Below are 12,839 nucleotides of genomic sequence, written 5' to 3' on the forward strand. Positions count from 1 at the left end.
TCATTCCTCGTGGGTAAAAGTTGTCAAATGTGTGTTATCTCATATGACAGTCACAAGGTGCGTTTCTGTTACCCTCAACGCTGCGATAATTGGAATTGCTAAACGAAAACACCCCTCATGGAAACTTGAGGGGTGAAAAAATTCCTATATGTTGCCAAAAATTCTTAGGAGACTTGCACGAGGTGGTTTTTCTGGCAATTTTAATAAAGAATGTATCGCACGAATGAATGAGAAACACCTCTTTTGCATCTGCAGGTCACATGACATGCCGAGCAGAGTCACATTTGCTTTTCTGTGGGAAATGGCTCCCTGGGGTGGCATGTAGCAATAGGAATTAAAGCCTTGTATAACTCATCAAAAGTTGCATGAGTCATCCTGACGTTTTGAACCTACTGCTTCCTCCCAGAACTGTGAACTGTGACCTCCCTGAACGCCTTCAAACATGCCCAGCTCCTCGCACAGAGCGCTATGTCTTTTTCAGATAAAAACAATGATGGCAAGAAAGGTTGCAGAAATAGCGATTAACCTATTTATTAAATGTAATAAATTAAAGTGGTTCTGCACATCCATCGCCATTATTCCCTATAGCATGACTTCATGGAAACAAAGTGTTTACACTAGGCCTGTGTTGAAAAAATCGATTTTCCGATTCTAAATCAATTCTCATATTAATTCCTAGAAATCGATTCGAATGTCTAAAGATCGATTTTTTTTTTTTCATCATTACAACTTTTGGTATTTTTTGTTTATGCCGAAAAAAGGAATGTTTTGTTGGACACGAGAATAACTGGTGACATGTTTTTGCCATTAAATATGTTTAAAGGTATGAAAACATTAAAGTTTTCAGTTATAATTGCATAAATTGTCTATATTTCATTACCTTATACAGTCTTGGGGTTCCATTTGCATAAAATGCTAAAAACCAAATTCTCAAAAATGTAAAACCAAAAATGGAAAAAATTTAAATGGAATGTGTTAAAAAATACAACTGATTTCATCCGGCCTCTGTTTGCTGCCCTGGTTTGATAATTCTGCCCCACAAGATGTTTCTGAAAGCAGTTATATCATCATTCTGGGAGGTCCTTACAGCATCATTAGCTGACAATACTTGCTGTTGAATCTCAGTATAATACTAGTATTAATATGTTGCATAACTACACAGTCATATAATTCAGGCAACAGCTCAAAAAACATTTTTAATAACACTAACCCAAATGGATATCGGGATCGGATCAAATCAAATCTTGATAATCAATCCTGAATCTTAAAGGGGACCTATTATGGCATCTTATACCTATTTTAAACAGGCCTTGAATGCAGGGATTAAAGTTCTCCGTACTGGGTATGGATTTCCGTCCTGGGGATTTTTTTGGGATATTTTTTTATGAGATCAGCGCAAATCCGACAAAAAATATGAACACCGGGGTGTCTGTAGCGCCGCGGTGACTTGTCGAACGGCGCCCACTGCAGTCAATCAGCTGTTGGCTGTGCACACACAGTAAAGTTCTCCTCTGGTTTTAGATGCACGTAACTTGACACCTAATAACCAGGCGTCAGAATCTTCCGCGGATTTTGGTCTCAGCAAAAAATTTCCGCGGAACGGGGAAAAAAAAAAAAAAAGATCCCCAAACAACGGACTCGAAAACGCGATGCGCCAGGCCAGAAAAGAAAAACATAATATGCAAAAAATAAGCGACGTATCTATCCATTCATTCAGAAATCAAAAATCATTTCCATTTGGGAGCCTCTGTGCGGCGCTGAATATGCAATGCAGTGTTTGCGTGTGCTTCTCATTGAAATGACTGGAGGCAACACGTTGCGGCAGTGATTGAAGCCTGAATTATGGTTCTGCGTTAAATCGACGCAGAGCCTACGGCTCTACGATCTGGTCACGTTGCGAATGAGCAGAGCCGGCAGGGAAAAAAAGTCAACAGTGCCGCGTGTCCGTGTGTAACCTAAATCTACCATGGCCTCAGTGTTAGGGCTCGGCCAGGTGGGGCTTTATAAATATATGGGCTTTATAAATGTATTAAATATATGAGCGCGGAGTCGGCGTGGCGAGGAGCTGCGCGCGGCGACGAGCCGGGCGCGCGCCGGTGGACAGTGGAGTCGCGCTGTGAAGCCTGAATTATGGTTCCGCGTTAAATCGACGCGTACCTACGCCGTAGGCCTCGGCGTAGGTATCGCGGCGACGCGCGCCGTACGGTGCGTGTCGCCTCGTACCCTACGCCGTGTGCTCTGCGTTGGTGTGACGCAGGACCATAACTCAGCGCTAGACCTCGTCGCATGTCGGTGTGCCGCAATGTAAACACTGCGGAGCTACAAGCCTACGTTGCATTACGAATGTGACGCGCTGTGAGCTTGTATATCTGCATTTTAATTTTAGATGCTTTGTTCAAAGTTATGTAGCGAGTCTGTAGTGCAGTGCCTCGTTTAGAACCCCCTGTCATTATTACATAAAAAGTAGGGGGGGGGGGGGTCTGAAAACTTTCCGTCCTGGGATTTTTTTTTGCTTTAATCCCTGTGAATGTCTTAAAAACAAGCTTTTGATTGTTTTTGCTAAATAAATTAGAAATTCAGCCTCTGAGCCATGTCTTTATCTTCCCATTCTCTAACCTCATTATCTATGCAGGATTCTGAGTAGGCCGGGAGGCTATGATAATGAGGCTCTGTGCTGATTGGCTGCCTGAATGACACGATACATCCATCCATCCATTATCTATAATAATGGCTACAAAAATAAATGCTACAAAAAAATGGTGGAAGCTCCAGCCGGCAGAGTTAGTTGTGGGCGTGGTTTCACGCATCGGAGGCCAACCTATGTAAATTGCATTTTCATTACGTAGCGAAAGGGAGCAGAATCTGAACGGCTCGTAGAAGCCACATCACACTGGACGGCTCATCCGGGCGGCTGTACAGACACTGCAGAATTTGGTTGCTTTCCTCCTTCTCTGAGTTGGCAGGGTGAGGGGAGACCACTTTATATATGATAAAGCAAGAAAAAACCTGTTTTTCATAATAGGTCCCCTTTAAGAATTGGAATCGAATTGATTCTTGACATTAGAATCGATCCGCAGCCCTAGTTTACACAATGAAATGTTCAGTAAATATGGAATTGGAAGTAAAAAGCTGTTTCTCTCTCTTCCCGCAGACCTCAGTGCCACCTTTCACCCCGTCTCCCACTGAGTGCCAGTCGGCCAGCCTGGTGTCCAACTCCCCCGTCCTGTCTGGCAGCTACAGCAGCGGCATCTCCTCGCTCAGTCGCTGCAGCGTTTCGGAGGCGTCGGGCACCGAGCTGCCGGCCGGCGACCACCCGCCCCACCCGCTGGCCCCGCCCAACACCCTGCCAAACTCCATCTCCAGCAGCTCGGACGAGCCGATCCGCAGGGAGAACAAGACCCCGCCTCCGTACAGCGTGTACGAGAGGAACAACCCGCGCAGACCCGTGCCGCTGCCCCACAGCCTGTCCATCCCCCCGCAGGCCGACCCCCCGGCGCTGCCGCCCAAGCCCCACCAGCTCCGCACGGGCAGCATGAAGGTGGACGGCACGGCGGACCCGCGGGTGCCCCGGCCCAGGCCGCTGCCCAGGAAGGTGTCCCAGTTATAGGTGCCGGCTCAGGGGCTTCTGGGAGGTGGTGGAATCAAACACACTGGCGTATTTTGCACTTTTCTACTTGGCACTCACTTTTAGTGATCTTCAGTTTGGCATTCCTGACCTGTACTCCGATGAAGAACACAGGCCAGTAGATTAACAGGTAGTCAGAAACTGAGAAACTCCCGGATACGACAAGTTCCCCTTCGCGATTACCTAGCGGGAGTTGCATTGACTTCGACTTGGCCATTCCGCACTTTTGGCTCTAGTTCATACAGTAGGTCACCAGGGTCAGTCACAATGTATGTTTACCAGAACACTCTAGACAAAAACACAGTTTTGATAGAAGTACTAATCTCAGATATATGTATATTGGTATATATGAGAATTGTTTTTGCCTTAAGTATTGGAAACAGAGTCTTTTATCTGTGAGTCTTGCACGTTTTTCTTTTCTTTTTCTTTTTCTTTTTTTTTTTTTTTAGACAGCTCTGTATTTGTAAACTGTACGGCAAAAAAAGGTGCTAGAGGCCTCGAGTATGCATTTCCGTGAAGCGTAGAAGACGAGGGTGTGTTCCTGCATTTGCGCCTTATTTGAAAAATTCTGATTACGGCCACATTAGGACATCTTTTTTTTTTTTTTGCAGCGATTTTCTGTTTGTTAAATTTGGGATTGTAATGACAACAGCTTTGACGATTCATGGTTTCATGTAGATTACAAATAACAGTTTTAAGTGGTAAGCTGCAGCCTTTTTTTGTCTAAAAAACAACAACAACCTCCCTATTAACAATGAAATCATGAGTTTGGACCAAATGCATGCGCACAAACTGGACTTTGGCATCGGCCATAGGTTTTTATGTGAACACTTATGCTCATGCATGACGTATAAGACATACAGTATGTACAGTACAGGACCAGATGTCGGTTGGGGGGTTGGGGGAGGGGTGATTGTGCCAAAGGAAACTGAACAATGTCCTGTAAGAAACTTGTTTTTCCCCATTTCATTATTACCATATTTTTTAAATGATCTTGCTTTTTTGAAGTGGACACGGGAGGCTTTTCTGTATTTTTGGACTCATCTAAAGCGATAAATTAGTACCTTAGAAATAATTGAAAGCTGTAAAGCTGTACAAGGTGTACATGGTATTTCCAAGTTTCAAGAACTCTGCTATTCAATGCTTTATTTTGTTGCTTAAACTAACAGTGTCACAAGTCGGGGTTGGCCTTAATTCCACTGTTCTCCATCAAAAGAACAGTTCCGGGCAGGGTGTCATGATGTCACTGGCCCAGCCAATGGGAAATGCTGATATAGCAGGTATAGGGTTAAGATAAAGGTGTACAACGTGTTCATTTTTAAATCGAAAGATGATCAGCTTCTGCTGTTTTTTTTTTTTTCATGATTTCTTGGAAGAAATGTACATGTACTGTAGATCTGAGGATGCAACAAACAACGTTAGGTGCGTTTCCACTAGCAGGAGTTCAAGGTTAAACCGCCAGACAGGAACCTGTAACAAGGCCGAGCGTCTTCTCAGCCCATTCAGCTGGCATGTCTCCGTTACACCGTAGCGCTACGCAGGAACCACTGACTGAACCAATAACACCGCCAACCACGAGGTGGCAGTAATGCACGCTGTTCGCTAATAAGCAGCAGCATAAAAGAAGAATACAATATAAGGAAAAAGAGAAGAAGAAACATGTTAACATTGGATGCTACTTGGGTGTTTTTTTAACAAACCCTCTTCCAGACCTCTGCATTGGTGTAATTATATCCACAGAATATATTTTCATGTGACAGTGCTGAACGTAATGTTAAGTCGTAAAGTCCCGATTAGCAGAGGCCCCCTAGCCAGGAGCTTCCTGCTGGCCAATCTGAGCACCTGTCATACTACAGGGATGTTTTTTCCCGCCTAAAAGGTTCCTGAAGGCCACTTTTGTAGGGCCGTTCCTGGTAACGGAGACAGATGCCTAAAAAATCTACCCAGAACTCCCTTTAGTGGAGACGCCCCTGCTGTTGCTATGTTGCATCTAATTGACGGTTTTCATACTCAAGATCCAGTCCTCACTCACACAAGCATGCCTGTATTTCTTTGTCATTGTTGAAAACGCATGTAATCTCTGAAAATATTGTGGTGGTTTAGGCTAAAGCTCTGTTCTGTTGTGAAGAGATATCCATGGAGATGTTCTACCTTGGCCAACCTCGCGGGCGCGTTGAATCCAAAGCAACACAAAACATTCCTACTCATCCAAACGTCCTACGTTGGTGCAGGATTATATGAAAATTATTTTAGGATGATACAATTTAAGGCATGAACATTTACAAGCTGTCGGGTGGTGTTTAAACATTCATAATTGTTGTATCACCTTTGTAACATTCAGTGAACTCATTAGCGCTCCCATTTTTTTTAAACTGTAAAAAAAGAAAAAAGCTTGAAAAGCAATCAGTAGGTTTATAAATGTCACATGATGGGTGTTCATGGTCAAACAATATGAACGTTAAATGAGCATAACTGCATATTGGGCGAACCTTTTATCAAAGGATGATGACACGATAGATCAGAGGCAACACTGGGAACAATCCCCAGCTTTCACAGAGAGCTAGAAAAAACTTAACCGATCAGAAGACACTTCCCACATTTGACCAACTAGAAAACATGTTTAAAAGAAGCAAGATTACTCGTTTTTATTCATCGTTCTAAAGAAATAGCACACTGACTGGAGGTATGATAGCTGCAAAGCTAAAGCAGAAGTACCTCGGGTGAGACAAAAATGCCTGGAAATGGCCTTCTGACGTCCACTTTAAAAAGAAAGGTTGGATCCTTTTTCGGACAAAAATGTCAGCGACTTTTTAATCAAGAATCCAAATTAATTACAACTATATCGATCAGTTTTATCTGTAGAAAAGCACAATTTTTTTTTTCTTCTCTGCATATGACCAGTACTGTTTTTATGACCTCTTTTATTTTATTTTTATTTTAAACTAAATGGTAATTAGAACTGACTTTCACTGTCAACATTGACCTTAAAGAACACGAGGAGTGATTTACAAACAAATCATTGTCAAATAGTTGTACAGGTGAGATGTTTTTTTTTCTGTTTTATTACAAACTTGGACGTGAGTTGAGTTCTGTCGGCTCGGCCGCGTCACGCCGCACTGCTGCAGTCAAGATGTTCTTCTGGGCACATTTCACTGTTCACCAGGAAACAAGTTTTTTTTTAACATAAAATATTCCGCAGTTCAGCTCTATACGTTTTTTGGGGAAGAGGGAGTGGGTAACTTTAGTATTGTTTGTATGTTTTATTTTTTGGGATTCATGGTGAATTTTTGAGATTAAATATTCACATTAATCAGTACTTGAGAGCCTGTAAATTATATGATGAGATCAATGTAAGTATGCCAAATACAAAATTTGTGTATTACAATTACTGTAAATATTGTGTTTTTAACAAAATGTAGCTATAACGATTTACAGCTTTGAATGTAATGTTGAAGCAACAAATTATTATTATAAATGTTCAAACTTTTATTGTTTTGTGAGTGTAAAAGAAAAAACTAAAGTCGTGCATAATGACTCTTAACTCATTTACAAGTTCAATAAACTGCCCTATGATATACATAGACATTAATTTACAGTTTTCTATACCATGGGTGTGTTGTTTTTTCTGGTGCTTCACATTTTTTCTCAGGTTTGTGTGGGTTTATAATATAATATAAGGTTGGGTAGGAGATCTTTTTCTAAAGCATTTTTTGCTATATGAACTTAAATTCTCCTTACACACCAAAAGCAAACAGTAAATTAAATGTTCGTGACTCAAGCAAAGTCATTGTACCGTTGGCCTGTCTGTCAAACTCTTTCTTCAGTGAGGCGTGGTGTGTTCGTGTGCTTTGGAGGTGCGGCTTTGGAAGCAGTGCAGTGGCCCGCCATCCAAATGATGTTCTTGTTTGATACAGAAAATGACTCGTGTCCCTCTGGATTTTACCTTGATTTCTGGGGGCCTGTACCATCAGATGTAGAAGAAAATGCCTTCGGGTAAAAACTTAGAACAAATCAGAGAAGCAAAGCATGTGGCAGATGCCGTCTTGGGTGTTTTGAATATTGGCTCTTGGACAGTCAGACAGTATATATGTATAGTATAGATGGGAGGGCTACCAGAGCCATCCCACAATATGGAAGTCTTGCAAAGTGAATGGTCTTCCTGGCTGGACTAGGTCTGCCACAGAAATACCACAGATGCAATGGGTTTGCATATTTATTCCATTTAAAAAAGGTTCAAACATTAAAGTAAATACAAGTTCCGATCTGCCAGCACAAGACTTCAGGAGCTCACTATTTTCTACTTGAAGAACAACTTTACTCTTCACCGTGATTAATCTAGAAGGAAATGTCCAACATCTGAACCCAGCTACCTGCTCTTTGGATATCCTGCGTTCAAGTGTTATTAAACTTGTTTTTAGCTCTTTGGCAGAGGATCTATTCCATATTGTTTTTGGCTCGTTTCTCTCTGGGCCCTTTCCAGCAACACCAAAAACTGGAGATGTCAGATCCCTGCTAAAAAAAAGGAACCTGGATGCTTTAAGAAATTCATTACAGCCACATCTCACCCCCTCCCTGTGTGAGTAAGGTTATTGAGAAGGTGAGTTCTAATTTAATCAATAATTCCTTAAAGAAAAATGATATTCAACCATTTTCAATCAGGCTTTCAATCATTTACCACTGACACTGATTTAGCCATATAATTACAGTCCTGAAAGCCCAGTTCACTGAGATCTAATGACTGTAATCATGTGGCTCAAATCATACTTAGCCCTTCATTTATAATAACTACCTATTTCTTTTGGTCCCAAGAAAACTATTTCAACAATTTTTTAAAGAACATTTTGTATATTTAGGATTGTACGAGTTGCGTCTTCCAGGATATGTTGCCCTGTTAGGGTGAAAATGCGGCTAAAATGATAAAGACACTAATGTTTCATGAACCGACATAATACATTGTTGGTTTTTGTGGTCATTTACAGTATGTATACAAGTTTTAAATTGATTTTTATCCAGTTTTGCAAAATCCGCTTTGTGTCCTGAATAACACTGGTTTCTCTTTAAATTTATCTCTGTTTAATTTTTTAAGGCGATTGTGTTCTGTCCATTTGGGTAAAGCTTGCACTGTCCTTTTCAGGAGTCGGTGGGCCTTCCTGTCTTCTTTCAACAGTGACTAAATGCATCTGCAATCTTTACCCTGAAAATCTGTACTATTTCAAAGAACATGGCACATACAAATGAACACCATAACGCCCCAACTTTTCCTGTCTACGTTTATTTTTCAAATCAAACTTTATTTATAAAGCACCTTTCATACATAGAATGCAGCACAAAGTGCTTTACATAAAACAAATACAAACATAAAACGTATTAATGCCCAATATTAGTCACAGGAGACTGCACCTTCCTTTATCAGGGAGTGATCCACTTGATCACAGGGGCATCAACCAAAGGTCTGGGAGTTGTTGGTCTCTGGATTCACTGGTTGACTGAGCACATCCTCCTTCCTTCCCTCGGAGGGCCGTCCTTTCATCTTTCCACAATAAATAAGTGCATATGCACACTCCAGCCTAACCATCTTGAGCTTGTGCTTTTGCAGTCCGATGATGTTGACATCTCTGCGATAGAGCAGCCATCAATTGTTGATACCAAAAGAGGGGCATGTAGAGCCACTGGGATTTTGCAAGGGTTTGGTACAAGACAAGGTAAACAAGGTCAACTCCTCCCATAAGGATGCTGATTGTGACTCAATGTTTGAGCAAATACTGTATATACAGAAAAAGTACAAATCTAAAACAACTAAACTGTTACTGTATGTATGTGTGCATGATAATGTCTGGTTTAGCAAAAAATATCAATGTCTTCCACTTCGAAATTTTGATACTGACCAAATTTCTACCATTTCCTCCCCTAATGTAGCAACATGTCTTGCAGGATGCATACATTTCAAAAGTTGCTGAATAAAATCACAAACACACTTGGAACATATTTTCTTCCTCATAATAGAAAGACAAATCTCTTAATTAAAGGTATAGTCTGTGATCGTATTCAAAAACATTTATTGTTATACTGGGTAAAATGTTCCTTCCATCCTGAGAGTAGCCAGTGAATAATGTGGAAAGAAAAGGAAAAGAAAAAAATCCGACCTCTCTGACAGCTTTAATCCTGTAAAAACTCTAACCAATCTGTTTTTTGCGGTTCGAATGAAACCGATTGGTCAGAGGACCAGAGGATTGGCAGGGGGGAAAGAACCAATCAGATGCCTTCATTTTAAGTCCCGCCCACGCCCTCCTCCGTCTCGTGCGCGCTCTCGTCACGTCTCTCTACTTCCAGCCTGCCACTCTTCTTCCAGACCCCCGTGTCCACTTCCCATGGGTCCTCCTCGGCTCAGTGTCCTAGTGTAACTCAACCGTAACCCCCCACCTCCCCCGCTCCTCCCGAGGCCTGACATCGGAGGGCCCCCGCCGCTCCCGGCTTCACCGCCGGCTCGCGGTCCGGCGGTCACGTCAAATGTAATGGCTCGCCCTGCTAAAAAGGCTAAAAAAAGAAAGCCAAAGTGCGATTCTGCGACGCAGGTTGTCCGCTACTGGGGGTCTACCACGGACCCCCAGTCCATCAGTGATCAATAACTGATCAATAACAGATTCCTGTCAACTCACCATCGACACAAACACAGTCCACAACAAGATCAAACTGTCTGACGACAACAGGAAGATGATGTATGTGGAGGAGGATCAGTCATATCCTGATCATCCAGACAGGTTTGATTACTGGGATCAGCTGCTGTGTAGAGAAGTTCTGACGGGTCGCTGTTACTGGGAGGTCCAGTGGAGCGGACGAGTTTCTGTGGCAGTGAGTTACAAAAGAATCAGCAGGAGAGGAAACTCTGATGACTGTAGTGTTTGGAAGAAATGATCATTCCTGGAGTCTGAACCATCATCCAGGTGGTCAGTAACGTGTCTGTCACAATAACAGAGAAACATCCATCATCTCCTCATCTTCATCTTCATTCTCTGGCAAAGCAGCAGTGTATGTGGACGTTCCTGCTGGAACTCTGTCCTTCTATGAAATCGCCTCTGACAGACTGATACAGACTGATCCCCACGGACCCCCAGTATGATGGTCCGTGGGGATGGAGGCATCTCCATCCCGACAAAGGCGTAGTGCGGCGGTGTGGTGCCGTGCCGTGCCGTGCGATGCTGTGCAGGCTCTGTTGCCACGGCTACGCCGTAGGGCTACGCTGTAAGGCTACGCCGTAGCTTACGGCGTAGGGTACGTGGCGTCGCGCACCATTCTGCGTTGGTGTAACGCGGAACCATAAATCAGCCTTCAGTGTGTGCTGTATGCTGTTCTGAACTTCTCTGTTGTGCTCTTTTTGCTGGGACGTCGGGTCCCTCCGCCGAGACACAACTTTTGCGGTATGCGTTCATTGTTGTGTCTAAAATTGATGCGCAGTGCCCACCCAATCAGAAACTGTACAGATATTCTGTGATATTTTTTTAGATTTATAAAAAAATAAAGGATCCCCATAACTTTGATTGGGTGGGCAGGACGCACGTTTGGGCGGGCACAGCCCACCCCTGCCCCCCCTAAAACCGGCCTTGCTTACAGGTGAATGAGACATGGGGTAGTTTTGTTGAAAATGTGCTGTCCAAAATGTCCTGGAAAACTTGACTCCTGCAAATGCGCGTTCCCCAAAGTTTGTGGGGGCGTGGCTTTGGACGGAGCGCTGACGGGAGGGGGAGGAGGAGGCGGGGCTTAGAGGAGGTGCCACTTTCAAATCTTGCTAGCTCTCCAAAATCATGGACCCTACCTTTTAATTTCATTATTTTCATAAATGTATGTTGCTGTTTTATTAAAAACAGCTAGGAATAATACATAATTACTCATCCTCTCAGGAGAATGTTCTGGGTGTTCAGGATGAAACTCATACCAGAAAAAACCTTTGACACATGAAGACCCTTTACCATATTTCTGACAGGATGGACGGAGGTTACATTGTGAGTACCGGTATACATAATCATGAATCTGAAAGAACTACCTTGACGTATGGAGTCCTGCAGGGATCAATTTGTGGGCCCTTCCTGTTCGTCCTGTCCATATTAGTCAGTTGTTCGGTCTCTCTCTACATCCCTTGTGTCTGTCCATTGAGCTGTTACGCCGAGAGCGCCCCCTGCAGGTTTGGATCACTTCCGGTTGTAGTGACCGGTTATGGAGCGTTTTTCTTTTGAAGGTGGTTTCTTGTTTTATATCGTTTTGTGCTTTGCATCGTTTCTCTATTTGCAGCGTGTTTGATGATGCTGCATTTGTCTTTGTTTTTTGCAGCACGTTTTTTCATTTGCACCACGTTCCTCTTTTTGTACCTCGTTTTGAGTTTGTGAATTTGAATCGTTTCTGTACTTGAAGCCGTTTTCCTTAACTGAGACGCATTAAGCCGTTGCAGTGCGTTTGGCCCTTGTCGGCCACCGTAATTTCCCTTTGGGAACTAATGATAAAGTATTTTGAATTTTGAATTTAATTTCAGCATCCACATGAAAAGTGCAATGAATTCATCTTTCTGGCATCTTAAAAGCATAGCCCAAATGAAAAACTTGTCCAACAAGGATCTGGAAAAGCTCATTCATGCCTTAATTTTATGTGGGCTAGATTAGTGTAATGCACTCCTTACTGGCCTGCTCAGTAAAAGTATTGGACATCTACAACTCATTCCAAATGCCGCAGCAGGAATACTGATAACATCAGGTGGAGGGAATGCATCACTGCAATATTCAAATCCTTACATGGGCTTCCACTTAAAAAAATGACTTATTTTTATTCCTTCCTTCATTTTGGTTATAAATCTCTGAATGCTGATTGCCCAGATTGTTGTCAGAGAAACAACTTCTGCATGAGCAAGACGAAATGTCTTTCAGTTATTACTGCTGGAATGAACTCCTTTTGGAGCTTATATTTTTCCCAAACAATTTAGAACCAAATGGAAGAGTTTCCTATTTTCCCCAAACACTTTTAATCAATGCACCTCCAATTTGTTCAATACTTTTATTGAGCAAATCCACCCTTTTTTTCTAAATTTTAAGTATTTTTATGGGCATCTCTTCCTTTCTATTTCTTTAAATTACCATTTTTGTGCTATTTCTGTTAATTTAATTAGTTTATTTTCTTGTTCTTTGTTTCTTAATGTCTTTCTTGAGTTGCCTCTGTGTCTGAAATGAGCTAT

General features: G+C 42.4%; 1 protein-coding gene across 8 annotated transcripts in view; it reads left to right on the forward strand.

The window, feature by feature from the left end:
* The window catches only part of dock4b (dedicator of cytokinesis 4b), a 150,644-nt gene extending 143,457 nt beyond the window's left edge, over positions 1-7,187 (forward strand). For all 8 annotated transcript variants that reach the window (XM_061715317.1, XM_061715318.1, XM_061715324.1 and 5 more), the window contains one exon: positions 3,152-7,187. In XM_061715317.1, the coding sequence (XP_061571301.1) occupies positions 3,152-3,607 (456 nt within the window). In that variant the 3' untranslated portion in view covers positions 3,608-7,187. The remainder of the gene's footprint in view (positions 1-3,151) is intronic.
* The last annotated feature ends 5,652 nt before the right edge of the window (positions 7,188-12,839 follow it).

Source organism: Cololabis saira, chromosome 23 (assembly GCF_033807715.1).
Source record: "Cololabis saira isolate AMF1-May2022 chromosome 23, fColSai1.1, whole genome shotgun sequence".
NCBI classification, from domain to species: Eukaryota; Metazoa; Chordata; class Actinopteri; order Beloniformes; family Belonidae; genus Cololabis; species Cololabis saira.